The sequence below is a fragment of the Balaenoptera physalus genome, assembly GCF_965194825.1.
Source record: "Balaenoptera physalus genome assembly, chromosome: 10".
Lineage (NCBI taxonomy): Eukaryota > Metazoa > Chordata > Mammalia > Artiodactyla > Balaenopteridae > Balaenoptera > Balaenoptera physalus.
The window spans coordinates 9343698-9364091 of record NC_138889.1 but is presented as its reverse complement, the minus strand read 5'-3'; the positions used below and the strand labels follow the sequence as shown (position 1 = coordinate 9364091).

The following is a 20394-nucleotide window of genomic DNA, read 5'->3' as shown; positions in this document are numbered from 1 at the left end:
TATACATATACATATATCCCCATATCTCCTCCCTCTTGCGTCTCCCTCCCACCCGCCCTCCCTATCCCACCCCTCTAGGTGGTCACAGAGCACCGAGCTGATCTCCCTGTGCTATGCGGCTGCTTCCCACTAGCTATCTATTTTACATTTGGTAGTGTATATATGTCCATGCCACTCTCTCACTTCTTCCCGGCTTACCCCTCCCCCACCACGTCCTCAAGTCCATTCTCTATGTCTGCGTCTTTATTCCTGCCCTGCCACTAGGTTCATCAGTACCATTTTTTTCTTTTTTTTTTAAGATTCCATATGTTTGTGTTAGCATACGGTATTTGTTTTTCTCTTTCTGACTTACTTCACTCTGTATGACAGACTCTAGGTCCATCCACCATGGAGGTTCCTTAAAAAACTAAAAATAGAATTACCATATGACCCAGCAATCCCACTACTGGGCATATACCCTGAGAAAACCATAATTCAAAAACAGCCGTATTTTAAATGTCCATTGGCCTCATGAAGTTAGTGGCTACCATATTGGACAGCAGAGATTGTAGAATGTCTCCATCACCTCAAGAAGTTCTGTTGGGCAGTGCTGGCTACAACGTCCCCATTGGCAGAAGCCTGGGGACCAGACCCAACATACATACTGTCTCCTCTCCCAGCACGCAGAGCTTACTCAAAAAGAAAGGAGCTAGAATTTGTGGTTCCAGGGCACTGAGGTGAGCAACCAGAGAGGGGTGTGCCGTTGCTTTTTGGGAACCATGGTGGGAGGGAGTGGGGCTCCAGAGTCCAGTGTCAGTACCCATGTAAACACATGTGCACGTGCCGGGTGTGAAGACATAGCTGTTCACTCATGCTGCAGAGAAATGAGAACGAGATGCGCTTATATATGCAAATGCGGTCACACACCTAACACATGTATATTCAACAAAGATTTATTAGGATCCACATGCCGCTGCTAGACACTGGGCAGACAGTGAGGAATAAGGTGGGCTTGCTTCTTGCCCTCACGTAGTAAAGCAAACAACCCAGGGAGCCGTTGGCATAGGTTGAGGGGAGGGGCAGTCGGGGAACCTTCCCAGAGTGGGTGATGTCGAAGCCAAGACCCATAGAGTAGCCAGGTAAGCACTTCAGCTTACATCCATCCATCATAGACCCATCACACACATGCGCACACTCACACTCACATATTCATCATTCACCGGTTCATTGTCATTCACCGAATATTTATTAAGTGCCTGCTGTCAGCATCAGGGCAAGGTCCTAAGGATACAATGATCATTGAGACAAAGACAGTCTTGGAGGAAAACACTGGACAAATAATGATGCAAATAATTGTTTAATTACAGTTGTGCTAAGTGTGTGATGCTAGAAACGTGTAGGGAGGTGTTACACGTGTGACTGGGGTGTCTGACCTAAACTGAGTCGGCCAACAGATGCAGGACAGGTGGAGACTTCTGCCCACTACGTGTGAGGAGTACTCAGGTCCACACCCCTCCACGTACACTTGCAGACACACAGGTGCTGCCCTCGGCTGGCTCCACGCAGCCAAGGGTGGGTGTGTGACCAACTACGAATGTTCACATCCAGGACTTTTCTGGACACTTCCCATATTTCCTTCCCAGATTGACATTGAGCCAGAAACGGACACCTACTTCTGTGAAGGGTTATACCCAGCATCCCTCATCAAATATGTGTGCAGTTTATCTGGACCAAGAGAAAAGCTAGGCCCCTGGTGGGGAGGAACAGAAACCTCTGAGGCCCCAGGAATCAGGAGACTGAATTCTCTGTGCCAGGGCGTGAAACGCTGCCGTCTAGGCTGACCATGGGGACTGGGGCCTTTCTCAGGGAGTGGGACCCTGGGAGACAGCAAAGTGGGAAGGGACCCTGGTGGCTTCTGAGCCCCGACGGCAGCAAGTCTCTGAGTGCGCATGTGTGAGCTCTTGATGTCCCCGCAGGCACCCTCTTTTCCCGCTCCTGACGCTGCTGTTTGAGAAATGTGAACAGGCCACCCAGGGCTCTGAGTGCATCACCTCCGCCAGCTTTGATGTGGACATCGAGAACTTTGTCCACCAGCAGGAACAGGAGCACAAACCCTTCTTCAGCGATGACCCAGAGCTGGACAATCTGGTAAAGACCCTCCAACCCCCGCCCTGGCTAGGGTCCTCCTCCCTTCTGATCCCCTCCAGATGCCCTAGAAGCGATCCTTTCATTCATGCATTCAACAAAGAAATTTGCATGCCCCCTGTGGGCAGGCACTAGGTGTACCCTTCTAGCGCCTGAGAACCTTAAACCAAGAGTTGCATGCAAAGGTGTTGCTGCCGAAGCTCTCCCCTCCTCTGCCGCTGCGACACCAGCATGACCTACAACCCCCTTGCAGCGCAGACGGGAGGAAAGGAGGGTCATAGCGCCCAGAATGTCTGGTGTAGCTGTTCCAAGAGCTAGAGTCCTGGCACGCTGGTAAATCTGTCTTGGGCTGCCCAGAGAGGAGCTGGTGGCCATGTGCTACAGTGTGGAGGGTGAGGATGACAGGCACAGTCAAGCAGATCAGTGGGTAGGAAGACCGGAAACACAGTCACACTGAGAAGATCAGCAGATGTCCTGCCCATTTAGGGGGACGCAGTAGATCAGGCTCCCAAACCTAGCTTGTCATCCACATCATCACTACAGCTTTAAAAAGTACACGGTCCTGGGGCCCACCACCTGGAAACCGTGATTCAGTAAGTTTGGTGGGACCTGTGAAGGTACATTTTGAAAGGTTTCCCAGACAGCTGCAGTCTTCAATAAGGCTTGGTAACCACTAGATTAGATGATACCTGAAATTCTCATCTAGCCCTGGGAATCCTGTTGAGAAAGAGAGCTGTAGAGAGGCTGCTCTGTTTGTTCATCATGACAGCGGTCATCCTGGGATTATTAACCACAGCTCTTGATTTTTCTGTGGGTGGATTAGCCGGATGATGCACGGTGAATTTGGAAACTCTGAAAAACTCTCTTCCACAAATTGATTGATTACAGCACAGACCTCTTGCAGTCAGAGTTTAGTTAGTACCTACTCCCAAAAGGCAAGCAGAATTAGAAAAGCAAATGTGACTCCAAAAAGGAAGGAAGAAAAACACACATACACAGTGCACCGGCAGAACAGATTTAAATGACTTGGGTATTATTCTGTGTTGTGAATTATCCACCCCACTGCTTCTCTCAAGAGTTGATTATGCTACTTTATGGAGGCCAGAAGAGCTACCAGGAGAGCCCCCCAGCCTGGCCTGGAAATCTGTGAAGTGTTATGATGCGTTTAGAGGACAGAGGATAAGCACCTGACCGGGGTCAGGAGCGTTAGTGCAGGTTTCTGGGAGCCGCAAATCCACCTCTGCTTGTGCCTGGCCCTCCCTCTCCCCTGGCTGGGATTGAGCAAACATCCTTCCTGGGAGCCCAGACCACTGTCTCTCAGGTCCCCTAGGAGAGCTGTGCCCGTGCAGGTTCTCCAGTTGGTCCAGTAGTAAGTGCAGGCTGGCCTGGCCCTGCCCTGCTGTTCAGTTGCTCAGAATCTCAGAACCACAATTATGAATCAGGTCTTTAGAAGCTACACCCGCAGCAGCCATGGAGCCAGGAAGTGAGGCAGCCGTTTCTGCAGGAGCTGGAATGGGCACTCCTCTCCCTTGACCCCAAAAGAAACTGAGGCCTAAATTGGTAGGAAATACCTAAAATAGGCTGAGTAACATGAAAGAATTTAAACCTTCAGAGGTAGGAGTCCTGGGGAAACAAACCTCACAGACCTTGCCCACTACCACCTGCCAGGTGAGCTATAGAAGACCCCCCGAGGACAGCCTCTTATTCTAGCACAGCCTGGAAAATACCAAAAAGTGTGACCGCCTCCCTGTTCTCCCCTGGCCCGCACTACCTGGGTCTCTCAGAGTTCTGTTCACTCAAAGATTCAGATTTCTTCATTAATCCAACAAAACTTGGTTAGTGTCTGATACGTGCCACGCCTGACCTAGGGACGCGGATGTTGTAGGAGCTGCCCCAATGGCCCCAGACCCCCAGTGCTCCCTGGACCTCTAGCTCAGGGGACTGGGCCGGGAGTGGTCCCCTGGTGGAGCAGGCCTTGGACAGCCCACCTCCTCATGTGGACCTGATTTACCCAGAGCAGTTAGCCACAGTCAGTGACTGATGGATAGGTCGATTATTTAAATGGAGACCATTGAAGGAGCCAAGGACCTCAGCCCAGCTACACAGCTAACCCTCTGGGTGACTTTGACGACAACTCCTTTGAAGCTCAGTTTCCTCGTCTATAGAGCCAATACGCCTGTCTCCTGTGACAGTCATAAAATATTAACGAGATGGCTTGTGGAACTAAATGCATGGCATCCAGAAGGTTAAGGTCAAATGCAATATCACTAAAGCCAGGCATTCCAGCCACCTCACCTCACCTCCAGGCCATCAGAGAGACTGTGTGGCCGGAAGCCTGAAACTTTACGGGGCGGGGGGGAGGGTGTCAGGCAGCGCCCTTTGCCACCCCACTTGTAGTCCTGTGTCGGGAGGGGAGAGGTGAAGAGGCCGACCACAGGAGCCATCATTAGAACAAGAATCATGCAGCCAGCACAGCCGAGATGCACATAATTAGAAATTAGAAAAAGGTCAGATCACGTCATTATCAGCTCAATCAGCTGCCGAGTGCCACAGCCAGTTAATTTGGCATCTGTATTTTTTACAACCCCACACACGTAGCCCAACGGCCTGTAACTCTTTATCCGGACAGATATACTGCGCAGTGGAGCAGGGACATAAAATGAGACCCCAAGCAAATGAGCTGAGATAATTGAGAGATTTATTTTTTATATATATGTGTGTCAGGGCGGCTTTCCTTTGCCCTTGAATGTTGACTTTCACAGATGGGATTGTCAGGAGGACACTAGGGTCCCCCGAACTCTGTCCCACGCTGGGCGCTCGGGTCCTGCCTCCTCCCCAGCTCCCCCAGGCCCACCACGGGCACGCGGGTCCTCCCCCTCCAGCTGGTCCCCTCCTCTCGTCCAAGCAAATCTCTGTGTCTACCTGCCCCGCTCCACGGTCTCTCAGATGAGTTCCCATGGGCACTGCTTACTAAGCTCTGCCAGAGCTGCTCAGAGACCAGAGAAGTTCCCAGAGTATAGGTTTCTGAGGGAACCTCCCTTCCCTGTTAGCCAGCTGCCGGAAAAGAAACTTAGAATCACAAAACGCTGGCGGGGAAACCACAAGCGTGGAAAGCAGCACGCCCATTTTACAGATGGGGACACTGGAGTCTGGAGAAGGGCAGTGACTTGTCAGCATCCGGGTCTGCTGGCTCCTTGCACGCCATCACCCACCTCTCTGCTTCCCGGGGGGTAACAGAGGGCCTCATTTATACAGAGTACCACCAGCATCTCTCCCCCTGGTGCCCACGCTCTCTGACCCTCTCCCCCTCCCCATTTCAGTGCCATGCGGGTGGCTTTCCACCCCCATGGTGGCTAAGCTGGAATGCTCCCCCGGGGATACCCTCACTCCAATTCCCACACCCACCCAGCGCTCACCAGGCCTCTAGGACCTGGCCCTCGGATCCCCTGCTTGGGCCCAGCAGCCTCTGACTGGCAGTTGGTTCAGTCTGTAAAATTTGCAAGTTCCCCAAACCCCTTTGAAAGGTAAAAGCTTTTTGTTTTATAAAATCTGATTTACGGGCCCCCAGTGCAGGGCCGAGGTTTTATATATTATGCAAGATTTCAAACCGAAGCTGTAAAACGTACGGTTTCAGTTTCATGCATGGAATTTTTTTATGTGTAACTTTTTTTAACACTTATGGGGCACGTTTTAATGAGACCCTGGTGTGGCTTAAGGGACAGATTATAGCTGCCTGACCGCAAAGCCAGCTCCAAAATGGGGCCCCCCAGGCCCCTGGGCCCACTCTGAAGAAGCAGGGCCAGAGGCCAGAGGCTGTGAATAAGGAGACCAGGCAGAGCCCTGGGCCCACCGAGACCGCGGGAGGCCCACTTCAGAGAGCCATTCCCTTCAGCCTTCCACCCACACTCTCTTCGCCCCGATGGGAGCAGAAAAATCCCACAAGACACCAGAACAGGGAAAGGAAATAATAATCAAAGCCAGTAATAATTAACATTTATAGTGCACTTACTGGGTGCCAGGTGCCGTTCTGAACACTTCACCTATATTATCTTATTTAATCCTCTTCTCAGACCCACAAGGCACAGATTATTATTATGCCCGTTTTAAGATGAGGAGACTGAGACACAAGGCAAAATCACCAGCTCAAGACCACACAGCACATACGTGGGTCAAATACAGGCGTGGAGCCCGAGCCCACACTCAGCAGTGACGCAGCCCTAGAGCCAGTCTTTTCTTAGTGCTTCCTCTGCACTTGTCTTTAGTTCTTTTCTGGCCTGATCTCATTTCGTCCTCAGTACAACTCTGAGGGGTTGCTGTCGCTATCCTATTTTACAGATGAGGACGCCAAAGTGCAGAGATCACGTGAATTGTCCAGAGCGTCCCAGTAAGTGGAGGACCCCAGACCTAGCCTCCAAAACCCGCTGTTCTCTAGCACCCAGCTCTGCTGTTTAATTCTCACCATAGCCCTATGAGAGGGTTATCATTATACCCATTTTACAGAAGGGGGAATCCAAGACCGAGAACCCTATAGTCAATAAGTTACAAAAAAAAAAAAAATAATAAGTTAAAGAGCTGGGATTTGCACCAGGTGGGTGTAACTCCTGAAGCCCACCTCTTTCCCCTGAACCACAGTGCTTCTCCAATCTCTGGGGACGTGGGAAGGGAAGTGCCACATTGTGACTTGAAAGCATTTGACTTGTCCTGCGTGGTGGCCTCCCTAAGCAGTCTTCAGGCTCTGGACTTCACCTTTCTTCCATGTCCCAGGCCTTGTTCCAGTGACCCCACCCTTCCAACTGCTCAGGCCAGGTCCGGCTGGTCTGGTCTGGAAAAATTCCTGAATAGATTTTAGCTTTGGCTGCCCTAGTGACATGCAGGAAACGTCAGAGCACTTCAAGGAATGTGTGTTTCCCAATTTCTTCATCCGTAAATGAGGGAGAATATTCCAGCTTCCCAAATTGCAGAAGAAGGAGAGGGTAAACGGAATCTGCCCTCCAGGGCAAAGCTACCTCCCTCCCTAATTGCTGCCTGGAATCTCGCTGGTTACCTAATCTCTGAGCCTTGATCTCTTCATCTCTAGCAGAGTGATAACAATGCCTGTGTGTCCCCATGTTTCTGAGACTCAAATGAGGTAATGGAGAGAGAAGCATTTTGCAAACTGTAAAGTGCTATGTATATAAATGTTTTGAAAGGCAAGGACTTATTACTCTCAGATGAAGAGGCCGCAATCCTACAAGAGAGGCCACTTTTCAGAAAACTACTTGATGGTGGGGGGGAGGGGCATGTTGGCGTAAAGAATCCACATATAACACACAGCTACTGTGTGCCCAGGACATATGTGTACATGATCTTATTCAGTGTTCACCACCACTCTACAGTGTAAGTATTACCTATCAGCTTACATTTTACAGATGAAGTTAAATGACTTGTCCAAAATACCCAGGCAGGAAATAGTAGATTCAGGATATCATGCCATGCGACTTCCCAGAAAATGAGAGGCCCCGGTCCTGCGGGCTTTCCTGAGACTTGTGGGGCTCGTGCGCTGTGATATGAGACTGAAATGCAAGGGTGCATCTCGTTTTGCTTTTGTGAAGCCCTCTGCTTAGAAGAAGAGGGCTGTTTTTTTATTTTGAAAGAGAAGGGAGGGAGAGAAGCTGAAAGATGAAGCAAAACTGGGAGAAAAGGAATGAAGGATCCACTCATCACATTTGATGACGATGTTAAATTAAATGGAATTGTTATTGCGCTAGAAGATTTGGAATAACTTTTTACATGACACTGATCACTTAGGAAACATAGTTTAATATGTCAGAGTTTTATTCTGATTTAGAGGCAAAAACCCAAAATTGCATAAAAATAAGAGGATGATTTACTAAACATAAATATAGAAGAACAAACTGAGGATGATTATTCTTCCACTATCTGAAATTGGAACAGCAATAGAAAAGCCAACAGGATATTAGAAATCATTAAAAGAGGTTGCAAAAGTTTATACGCATTTGGTTCCCTGTGGTTTATAAAGCACTTTCACATTATTATCTCTTTTAGCCGTTATCAAATCTTGTGAGACAGGGATGAGGAAAACTGAGGCTCAGAGAAGTCGTGGAATTAGCCCAATGTCACCCAGTTTGTAAACAGTAGGTCTGGACTCAAATCCAAGCCGTCTGATGGCGAATCCCACAGGCTTTGTGCCAGGCCAGGCAGCTGCCCCACATTAATGGCATCGCCCATTTTTTCCTCTAATACTGAATAGGTCCTACATATTCATTGCCTTGGAATACCATTATGATTTACTCTATGTTCTTAAATCTTTAAACCAAGTCTATCACCTCATAAAAAAGTAATCCTTCACCTGTGCTTTACTAGACCAAAATGTAGGTCCACTTTTGGCCGCCGTGCACCAAATCTGATTTAAACACATTGCATGCGTATTTCATTTGAGCAAAGCTATTTTGGGTAGATTTTACTTTTTATTTTGTTCTACTTAATTGTATTTTCCGATTCTTTTTACCTAATAAGGATTTATTGGCTATAAACAGATAGGTGCACTTTTCTGTGTGTATGGATGTGTATGTGTGTGTATTCACGAAAAGATTTTAAAATGAATAAATAAAATGTTGATTGAAGATGAAGGATAGTCCAGTAACGGAAAGCTCAGAGAAAGAAGAGAGAAGAAATGAAAGGAAGGAAGGAAGGGAGGGAAAAAGAAGAAAGGTTTAAGGAATTAGGATTATTTTGTCTGGGGGAGACAAAGCTAACTGGGCAACTTGTTTAAGTCAGAGGTCTTGTCCAGTGCTTGGTATATAATGAGACTCAATATTTGTTGAATGTATAACATTAAATTAAGGGAGCTTGTATTGATGGTGCCTACAGAAGGCTTGGTCCCTACAGAAGGCTGAGTCAGCACTTTATATTAAGGCAAGAGAGATTGCAGTAAGTGTTCGGAAGAACTCAGCAGATTGAGATAACGTAGAGATGGTGTGAGGCGATAAGAGAGGCTCAGAAGAGAAGATGCAGCCATGTGTCCGGGAGGGTTTGGACCATCCGGTCACCTAGAGACTGGCCTAGATCATCTCACGTGGTCCCTTCCAGGACCATCAGGAGTCCCTGTAACGTTCAGGGAATCAGAAAACAGAAGGCACCTGACAGTCCAACCCCCTCTTTTTACGCATGGGGAAGCACGGTGAGGTACTCTGGCTCCCGGGGGCCAGGCCAGAGCAGCCGAATGCGGGAACATTGCCAGGGAGGGTTCTGGAAATACTAAACTTTAGTTTCCCCAAGGCTGGTTTTCCTGGACGCCCCTACTTCCTGTCACTAAGCCACTTTCTCCCTAAACCATGCACCCTATCAACTGCCATTTTCTCTGTGTAAATCCTGAGACCCCTAGTTGCTGGTGAAGCAACACAGGCAACCTGGCTTCATGTCCCAGCTTTGTCGCCGACTGTGTGACGTTAAGCAAGTAAACTTCTACCTCTGGCCTTCATTGCCTTCAACTGTAAAATATGGGCAATAATGGTACCTACTTGCAGAGGTGGTTATGTGGAATAAATCAGGCATGTGATGGGTTTAACACAGTCCCTGAGACGCAGTAAGAATAAGAAATGTTTGGGTATTGTTATCCATCAATCAGTCAATGAGTATTTATTAAACACCATATACTGTCAAGTAGAAAATTTAGGCAAGAGCAAATAATTTATTCAGTGCCCGACTCCATCTTTTGGTCCAAGTAATCTGGACTAAAGTCACTCTTCTCCTCTTTGCCTGGGACGGCACAGTTTCCTTTAGTCTCAGCCCCACGGAGGGGACATCCCCTGAGGACAAGACCCTGTGACTGAGCCCTGCTTGAAAACACACAATTGTTGGTTTCTGTCTTTGAGTGACACTTCGTCTTATTCAGTACTCAGAGCCTTTAATTAGTCAAGCACAATCCCTACCCATCAGACAATCCAAATGCCAAGCTGGGGGCTCCTCAGTTGCTCCCCACTTGAAATGCAGATGAAGCTCAGAGCGGGTGTGGCCCTGGCTTCTAGCCACACAGCTCGACACACCTGATAGGATTCTCTGGGAGCGATGCCCATCCTTGTTTTCCTGGGCATCAAAATGCTGGCCAAAAGCTAGGAGGGTGGGATTTTCCTGGGCATCAAAATGCTGGCCAGAAGCTAGGAGGGTGGGATTTTCCTGGGCATCAAACTGCTGTCCAGAAGCTAGGAGGGTGGGATTTTCCTGGGCATCAAAATGCTGGCCAAAAGCTAGGAGGGTGGGATTTTCCTGGGCATCAAAATGCTGGCCAAAAGCTAGGAGGGTGGGATTTTCCTGGGCATCAAAATGCTGGCCAGAAGCTAGGAGGGTGGGATTTTCCTGGGCATCAAAATGCTGCCCAGAAGCTAGGAGGGTGGGATTTTCCTGGGCATCAAAATGCTGGCCAGAAGCTAAGAGGGATGCCTGTATATTGCTTATGTCAACATAAAAGGTCTCCAAGGCGAGCCCCACTTTTTTTTTTTTTTTTTTTTACTTTGTGTTTTGATAGAACTGTAGATTCACATGCAGTTGTAAGAATTAATACAGAGAAGTCCTGATCCCCTTCTTGCATGACTAGAGTACAATTTGACAACCAGGAAATGACAATGGTATGATCCACCAACCTTATTCAGATTTCACCAGTTTTACATGCAGCCGTGTGTGTGTGTGTGTGTGTGTGTGTGTGTATTTACTTCTGTGCCATTTTATCACATGTGTAGATTCATGGAAACACTATGGTAGTCAAGATACAGGGCAGTTCCTCCCTCTCTCCCCCACCACATCCCTTGGCAACCACTAATCTGTTCTCCATCTCTAAAATTTAGCCATTTCAAGAATGTTATATAAATGGCATCATACAGTATGTAACCTTCTGAGACTGGCTTTTTCTTTTCTGCTCAGCATAATTCCCTTTAAATCCATCCAAGTAGTTGAGTGTATCAGTAGTTTGTTCCTTTTTATTGCCTAGTACTATTTCGTGATATGGATGTACCATAGTTTCTTTATCCATTCACCTGTTGACGTGTATTTTGGTTGTTTCCAGTTTGGGGCTATTAGAATAAGGTTGTCTGGAATATTCACATACAGGTTTTGGGTGAGCAGATGTTTTTATTTTTCTGGGATAAATGCCCAAGAGTGCAATTGCTGAGCTGGATGGTATATTCAGTTTCATAAGAAACTGTTCTGCTGTTTTTCAGAGTGGCTGGACCATTTTTCATACCCACCAGCAACATATGAGTGGTCCCGTTTCTAATTCCTTGCCAGCATTTGGTGTTACCTCTATTTTTAATGTTAACCATTCTGATAGGTGTGTAGTGATATCTCATTGTGGTTTTAATTTGCATTTCCCTGATGGCTAATGACATTGAACATCTTTTCATGTGCTTATTTACCATGTATATATACTCTTCAGTGAAATGTCTGATGTTGTCTTTTGCCCAAGTTCTAATCGGATTGCTTGTTATTTCACTGGCTAGTTTTGAGAGCTCTTTATATATTCTAGACATAAGTCCTTTGTCAGATATGTGGTTTGCAGATATTTTCTCCCAGTCTGTAATTTATCTTTTCATCTTCTTCACAGGGTCTTTTGAAGAGCAAACATTTTACATTTTGATGAGATCCAATTCATCAAGTTTTCCTTTTCTGGGTCATGATTTTGGTGTCAAGTCTAAGACCTCTTTGCCTAGCCCTAGGTCCTGATGATTTTCTCCTGGGTTTTTTCTTTTTTCTAAAAATTTTATAGTTGTATGTCTTACATTTCAGTCTTTGATCCATTTGAGTTAATTTTTGTATAAGACGTGAGATTTAAATCAAGGTTCACTGTTTTGCTTGTGGATATCCAATTGCTCCAACACCTTTTTTGAAAAGCAATTTGGCCATATTTATCATGAGCCAAAAGTATGTCCATAGCTTTTTTTCTGTCACTTCTGGGACCTTGTCCTAAGGAAATAATGCAGAAACACGAATAAGCTATAAGGTTGGAAGATAAGTCACTGTAACATTTTTTTAAATAAAATTTAAAAATTGGAATTAACCTAAATGCCCAACCATAAGGAATTGGCTAAGTGTGGCACACACATGGAATGATATGCAGCAATTTAAAATGTATTTACTCAATAACTTTCACCCATTCAACAAATATTTACTCAGTATCCACTTGTGTTAGTAACAAGGATAATGGGGTGAGCAAATTAGCCACCACCCCTCTCTTCTAGAAGCTTGCAGTCTAGAAGGGAGAATAGAGGAAACATTCCTGCCACTTAGAAAAATACATTTGGTAAACTAAGGGGAAAAACAGGAAGGAAAATTGTACATACAAGGTGATTGAATCTATGTTGAAATACACGCATGCGAAAAAGAACAAAAAAATCGTCATTCTTTTTAGAGTGATTAGATCAAGGGCAGTCTTTTTCATCCTCTGTTTTCCATACCTTCCATAGCACCTTCTTTTTATAATAATAACAACGATAAAGGGAAAAGCCTCGACTGAGAAATAGCTTCTTGCCTTGAAAAGGTTAGGAACGTCCACTTGAAGAGGCGGCAGACACACGTACCAAAGGGTACGGAAAAGGCCACCGCACCCAGCTAAGTCATGCTGGATGATGTGGTCAGTCAACATGTATTGATGGGGTGTCTGCTAGGTGACTGGCATCACGTGAGGTACTCAGAATACGTGTTTAAGAATAGCCAGTCCCTGACCTCTTGGGGCTCTTGCAAAGAGCTCTGATCTCGGTCTTCCTCGTGCCTGTTCAAGGCCTCACACTTTGCAGCTCACGCCTTCCCTCAGATGCTCCTCTCCACAAAACTGTACAGTTGTCAGGGAGCGCGTAATGGTCCCCATTTGTCAGACAATGAGGCGCGGAGAGCTTAAGCACTTGGCCAAGGCCACACAGACTGTAAATGGCAGGCAGGGGGCTTGAGACCTGGCCTTCTAACCTCTAAGGACAGTGCTGTTCTCAGAATACCACACCTGCCTCAAGAACAGCTGTAATAACAGTGAACTCAAAGCAAGGAAACAGTCGACAGCTACCCACAAGGAGAATTTAAATCCTGCGGTGGAAAGCGTATGTCCCTAGGGCGAGCATGGGCTCCTCTCTGTCCGTGTGCTTGGGACTTGGTGGGGGGGGGGGGTCAAGGCAGTGAGGGGCCTGGGATCCAGACACCTGGGCTCACCTCTCCTCCCCCTCCACAGATGGTGAAGGCAATCCAGGTCCTGAGAATCCACCTGCTGGAGCTGGAGAAAGTCAATGAACTCTGCAAGGACTTTTGTAACCGTTACATCACCTGCCTCAAAACCAAGATGCACAGTGATAACCTGCTCAGGAATGACCTCGGGGGGCCCTACTCCCCCAACCAGCCCTCCATAAACCTTCACTCACAGGTAACACACAGGGCTGGGTCCTGTCTCCTAGCCAGGCTCCTAGGGGAGGTGTCAGAACGTCTGAAGGTCCCGTGGAGACCTAGGAAAATGGTTTAGACTCACTGTATCCTTTCACCATGAGGTGAGAGGATCCTCTGATCCACTCCTCCTGCTCTTTTCAGGCAGCTCAGTCCCTTTTTCACCCAGAGCTCAGCATGCCAGGGCATCAGTAGTCCCTAGAAGATGACCAGATCTGAGAGGGACAATGTCCAAAGTGATTCCTGGCTTCCTGGTCCAAGATATCCCCAAAAATGAGCACGAGAGTTAAGGAGATGGAGAGCTGTGCAGGAGAATGAGGCGGGGACGGAACTGGGAGTGGACCCAGACATCCCAGCCTCACAGGCTTCTCAATGAGGGCTGTGGCTTGATGAGCTCTCTGTGTTTTGGGAAGGAGAGTGTGGGGAAAGTGGGCCTTCCCTGAATCCTGCCCACCTAATAGGAGACAACAGCTTCCCACGGGACAGCTTTTCCCCGATCATTCTCTAGTTGCTCACCCTGCCCTGGCACATCTGTCTCCCTGTGGTCCAGGGCCACTGTGTAAGTCACCTAAAGTCACCCCTCACAAGATTCACCTGCCACCTTCATCCTGGGAACTGGGAACTGTGGAAATGGCAGAGAATGGGCTCTCTCTCCAGGACAGAATATTTTCCCAAAACCTATAAACTAAGAAAGCTTCCTGGTGCTACCTTCCCAACTCACTGGTGTCTATGTAAGCCCTAGACTCACCACTTTCTTCTTCTCCCACTGAGCTCTTGAGTCCAGGACAGACACATGGAGGGTCCCCCAGGAGGTTTGCACTAGCCTCTGCCCACGAGACAATCAGGCTTGGGGATACCGGTAAACTTTCTAAGAATGCTTGGTGAGAGGTGCTGGAAAGAATGCCAAAGAAAGATGGTGCCATTTTTATCCTTAAGTTTTAAGGATCGATACGTATAATCTATCTCTCTAGGTTGGTAGAGGCAGGGGAAAGGACATGGTGACCCCTAGAAGGCCAGCCATGCCTTGTACATTTTGATAGCAGGAATCGCATCGAACCCACCCCAGTGGGGTCTCTGTGGGACTCGATAGTGAGTACTGTATGGGACACGAAGCCGGAAGTTTATTTCCTCTTCCCATTGCTTGAAATCACCAAATCACTTTATTACAGATCTAAACTCAGCTGCCCAGGCTTCTGCTTGCTAATATTCTCATGAAATAGACTCATTCCTTCAGAGTCTTATTGTACTTTCCCTTATGATCAAAATTAGCAAGAAACTTGCATAAAAGAGGACAATAATTGCTCAACGAGCATCTCGTTTGTAATTTATTAGTTTCTATTATTGTGGGTTACCATGGCGATGCTGCCGCAGCCCCGGTGATGGGAGAGATGCAAGATAGGAGCCAAGGAGGCTGTGAGGCCTCACCAAATGGAGATGCACGTTTTTATCAGTAATTTTCATGAAAATAATAAGTGAGGAGTTAATGAGATGGAAAGCCATCCTGTGGCTATTGTGAATTTGTTTTAAGTGTTGATCTAATTAGAATGCATCGGTCAGGAAAAGTAATGAGGATTTAGTGCCTCACAGAGATGTGAGGATCATATCAGAAAATTAGCACAAGTCTTTGGAAATAATCAGGTCCTTGGAGAGGCACTGGGTTTCCCCTCCTGGGCCCTCCAACCCCAGCTCGAGCTCTGGCATCGGGGGTGTACCAGGGCAGTGGGAGAAGAAAGGAGGGCCAGAGGGCTTTGCAGCCACAGTGGCCCCCTCAGTCTTGGGGGTCCCCGGGCCGACAACTTCGTGTGCAGAAAGCAGGGTCACCGGAGACGCGGGTTAGAAGAGAAGGATAACGTGGGCTCTGGGTGAGCTGGGCCTCGGAGATGCTATCTGCAAAAATCAGTCCTCCTGGGGAATCCCTGCATTCAGTGCCTCTGAGCTTAGAGGAGAGAGGAAGGAACTTTGATTCCTATCACCGTAAACATCCCATCTGTGCCTGACAGTGAAGCTGGCCCTGGGGTGACCACTGCAGAAAGGCCTCTGATCCGCTTAGAAAGAGGAACTCAGACAATCAGACACAAACAAAGACACCAAGAAAGAGAGGAGAAGACACTTAGCCAGGTGGTCCCATTTGCTGCTTCTCAGATTTGTCCCTTCATTTCCTCTCACTGGCCCCACCTACTTGTTCAGGCTTCAGTGGGTAAATAAGGTAATTACACACGAGCTGCTGTCATAGCTTCCTAACCTGCTCTTCTGTCTTCTCTGGCTACCTCGCAGCGCTCCTACACACACACACACACACACACACACACACACACAAATTCACATATGCACACCTCTTAACCTTCTGCTGCTAGCTTTATCTTCTAAAGCTCTATTCAAGCCATTCTCCTGCTTGAAAACCCCAATCGCCCCCCAGAGTTTTCACATCCTTTCACTTGACGTTTGATGCCCTCGTAGGTCACTATTTTTCCACGCCTGTGTGTTTGGGTGATGACCGCACACCTCTGCAGGACCAAACCCAGCCTCTTCCCCAAGGGCAATAATAAGGCTGCTCTCTCCATGGGGGTCTCCCTGACACCCCACCCCAAAGCATGGACTTTTCTTTCTCTCAACTAACTCCTGGGCACAGTGGGCCATTTACATGGTAAATATCCCATGTGACTTTACGTTTTCCTCTCCTGGTGAGTGATAGGCAGCCAGTAAATATCTGTTGAAAGAGGTAATATGATGAGAAAGATAGAGGGAAATCAAGGGAGGCAAGAGGAAGGCAAAGGAGGAAAGGAGAAGTAGGGAGAAAGACAAAGGCAAAGAAAGACAAGTATCAATGGTCACATTTGAGAGGGAGGCACGGAGAGGCTGAAGAACTAGAGGAAAAGAACAACAAAGACAAAGAGACACAGACCGAGGAAGAGGAGAGTGGGGCTGAAGACAGGCAGAGGCAGAAAGGAGTTGGAAAGAGAGATGGCGGCAGTAGTGGGGGGAGGGGGAGGGGGTGGGGTCAGTGCAGCGTCCCAGGCGTGTGTTGGGGAGAAGGTGAGCAGGATGTGCCCTGCGCTGCCCCGTCCACATCCCCAGGTCAGGCTCCCATCTCTGCCTCGCCAAGGTGGGCGCGGGCTGGCCTGGGCCTTCCCGGGAAGGAGAGACCCTCGGGGCCAAAAGACTCAGTGCAGGAGGCAGGCCTGCCTGGGGTCCGGGCGTGGGAGCCAGCTCGGCAGAGGAGAGAGGAGGAGCGTGGGTGCGTGGGTGTGTGTGTGTGTGTGTGTGTGTGTGTGTGTGTGTGTGTGTGTGTGTGTCTGTGTGTCTGTGCACACATTCGTCATGGTTTGACCTTAATCCCCCCCAGCCTGAAATAGCCGCGACGAGCGCCAGCCTGGCCTGGGGAGGGGTGTCTCCCCTCTGGAACTTGATCCTCAGGATCAACATTCCAGCCGCCTGCCAGCTTTGTTGCAAACTGCTGGCTCATGGTTTTGCCTGTGTGCTAATCATTCAGCCTTGTGTTGCAAAGTGGGAGATGTTTTTTTATTCAAATTGGTCCCCCTCTCTCAGATGCCATACTGAGTCCCCATCCAGCTCTGTGAGGTCCAGGCATACTCCCCGCTCGGCCTCCCCTTTCTATGTGTGAGCTTTCTCCTAGGGGGTGGAAGGGGGTTCGGAGCGGGGGTGACTGCTTTCAGCAAGCAGGAAAGCTAAACCGGGGTTTCCAAGGACTTGGGCCACAGCCTGTCCTTTCCCCTCTGGAGGAGGCCACCCTGCCCTGCCTGCACCTAATGACACCCAGGATTCTTACTCGGCAGAACCCAGGCTTCCTGTGGGGGCAGATCCTCAGTGAAGAAGCCCTTCCTTGATGTCACCAAATAAACCATTCCACTGGAGAGACCCTCATGCCCGCCCCCCTCAAGCATTAGTTTGACCTCTTTCCCCGTGGAGATTAAACCTCAGCTCTGTTCCAGTGCAGATCAGGCGGAGCCACAGTTCTCATTCATTTGCCGAGCATTTAGGGGAAGCATACATTTACTGTATGCACCGTGCTAGGTCCTGGGAGAACACAGGGAATTGTCCGTGATGAGTGCCCAATCTCAGTGGGAGAGAGCTGGAGTCACACCCAAGGATCTAGATAAATTATGGGAGCACAGAGTGCCCGGGGGCAAGGGGACCCTGAAGAAGGGCAGGAAGGCAGCCGCTGGAAGGGGTCTGGATTGAGCAAAGCATGTATATGGCCTGAGGTTGCCCAGTCACCACTCAGCATACTTCTTCCTCCCCGGGGAAAGCCCAGGCCCCAGCCTGCACGCCCTCATGGCCAGGGTCTGTTCCTGCCCAGAGACAGGATGAGCAAACCTCTGTAAGGATCAGATAGATAGGCCAGCAGGAGGACTTTCAAATCCTATTGTGATTGGAGAAGCTGTAGATTCACTGGCCCTGGGAGGACTTTCTAGAGGAGGGGGCAATTCAGGCAAGCTTGGGGGAGTGGAGGGCGGTTAGCAGACTACCTGGGAGCTCTCAGTGTGAATGTTCCCAGGGTAGAGAGAAGTCTGGAGAAGGTAAGGAACAGAGAGAGCCTTTCACAGTCCCTGCAGAGAAGGGGCCGGGGTATGGGGGGGAACATCAGTCACTCATGCCACGTGCATCTGTTCAAGCACCTACTGAGCTTGCTGGGTTCCAAGGGCATGAAAACCACTGTGACACAATCTCTAACTGCGAACGTAATGATGGAGCATCTTGCAGCCAAATTTGTGGGAGGTTATGCTTTGAGTCTGATCACCACAGCCAATCGCCAAAGACTTTAAAGGCAGTGGAGAATGTAGGCGACGGGGTAAGGATTGGAGACGCGTTGGAGACAAATGAACCGACTCGCCACCTCTTGAGCTGCTCAAGGAAGAACTGGCAGAGAAAGGGGAGAACGTCCACGTTTATTGAGCTCCCTGGTCCCAAGCACTCTGGGTACCAGGTGCTTGACATAGATTATCTTGCTTATGCCTCACAACCAGCCTGCAAGGTGCACATTATTTTCTCCATTTTACACCCAAGGAAAGGGAAACTCAGAGCAGTGAAGTCGCTGGCTCAAGGTCACACACCTAATAAGCAGCAGAGTCAGGGATGAGTCTATTTTCATTTACTAGATCCTTTTACTTTTTCTGTGACACGTAGGAAGGAGAACCAAGGGTCCTGGGCCCTGGGTGGGGAAGCATGACCCTACCTAGCTGTAGATCAGGGATTCAGAGACCAGCGAGTAAGAAACCAATTGCTGGGAAGCAAGAATTTGGACTTGCTAATAGATTGAAAGTAGGGAAGGGAGAGGCCACAGAGTAAGCACAGTTCTGAGATTCTGGGCTCAGCCGACCAGATGTAACTCTGCAGCTGTGCTACTCTCCAGAAAAATAGGAAGGGCGCTAATCAGTACATCCTCACCTGGGGAAGGGGAAACTTACCTACTGACCCACAGAGTTTGCATTTTCAACATTAGCTGGAGGCCAAGGGGGTGGGAAGCCAGCACCTCAGCCCAGCCCCTGGAAGCTCTGCCCCGTGGTGGCCGAGCTGGGGGTGGTGACCCACCCTGCAAGGTCGCTGCTGAGATGAAAAGGGGACACCCCCAGACCCAAGTGACAGGAAGCTGAGTTCCGGGAGTTCCACTGCCTTCCTCCTTTATGGGTGTTAAGGCTGTCCCTTCTGGGTTCCTAGCCCCCCGGCCTCCGCTCAGGGGCCAGGACCCCAAGAGGGCGGCCCTGCCCGGCTCAGAAACCTGAGCGGCTCCCTCTTTCTGAGGGAATGTTCCTTAAGAGCAGCAGCTGCTGCTGTTCCCTTGAGACGAAAGCTCCCAACTGGAGTGGAACAGGAACAGGATTAGGTGGCTTGTTTACATGTGATTGGCTTCCCGGGTTTGGGAACCCAGCTTTTCCCAGCCTGAGACAGCACGCTGGCTCTGCCAGAACTGGAGGGACGCGGCCAAGAACACGGTGTCTGGGGACAGCGGCAACGTCCCTGCCCCCCGAAGGCACACGCTCACCCCGTTCCAGGCTGAAGCCCACTCAGGCCACCCATCTGCTGAGCGTCTATCGTGCACCCAACGCTGTGCTAGGCAGCTTGGGGGAATTCAAAGAAAGACCCCTCTTTCCCTCAAAATCCCTGCAACCAAGCAGGGGGAGGTGACATGCGCATGAGCAAGAACCCTTGTGCTGCCTGCCCGGCATATCAGGCTGACAGGAAGCATTAAAGGAGTCAAGAGGATGGGCCGAGGGCTTGCCCAGGTGGGTCAAGACAAGCTCTCCAGCAGACCAGCTCCCCACCCCCAGTCTAGGCAAATTAGCAACAAACCCGCCCTCCTGGGAGGCTTGGGAGGCTTTGGGGAGGATGGTCTGGGCTGGTGGATCAGCAGAGACCCCTAGTGGCCTGGGGGTGGATGGCAGACAGCCCAGCAGGGGCGCCCGCTCCCGCTGCCCCCCACTCCCTCCGCCCACTCACAGTACATCCCAGGGAATGGCGTTGGTTTTTCTAAAATCCCCAACTGGAAGGGCCTTCGCGAGGGCATCCAGTTCACTCCCCTGTCTCACAGGCATCCTAGTACAATAAAAATTACAGCTATTTCAAAATAACTTAAAGGAAAACTTTTCCAATCAGTCCTTTCTTTCACTCCTTCATTTCTTCTTACCATCATGGTTTCTTCCAGGAGTTTCTTCCTTGAGTGGAAATTAAGTCTTCCCACGCAGCATAAGCCCTTTCGCTGTTAACAGTGAAGAAAGATGGCTCGAGGGGCTGACACAGCTCCACCTGGGCTGACATCAGACCATCGTGTCAGAGTTCACAGTCATTGCCAGTTCATTTGTTCCCCGCCGTCTCCACCCTCCGCTTCCAAAAGTAATTGCG

At 49.1% G+C, this 20394-nt stretch overlaps 1 protein-coding gene across 6 annotated transcripts in view; it reads left to right on the top strand.

The window, feature by feature from the left end:
• Positions 1-20394, top strand: part of PKNOX2 (PBX/knotted 1 homeobox 2) — a 257918-nt gene that overhangs the window by 212120 nt on the left and 25404 nt on the right. For all 6 annotated transcript variants that reach the window (XM_082475901.1, XM_082475905.1, XM_082475900.1 and 3 more), the window contains 2 exons: positions 1956-2127; positions 13331-13519. In XM_082475901.1, coding sequence (XP_082332027.1) covers positions 1956-2127; positions 13331-13519 — 361 coding nt within the window. The remainder of the gene's footprint in view (positions 1-1955; positions 2128-13330; positions 13520-20394) is intronic.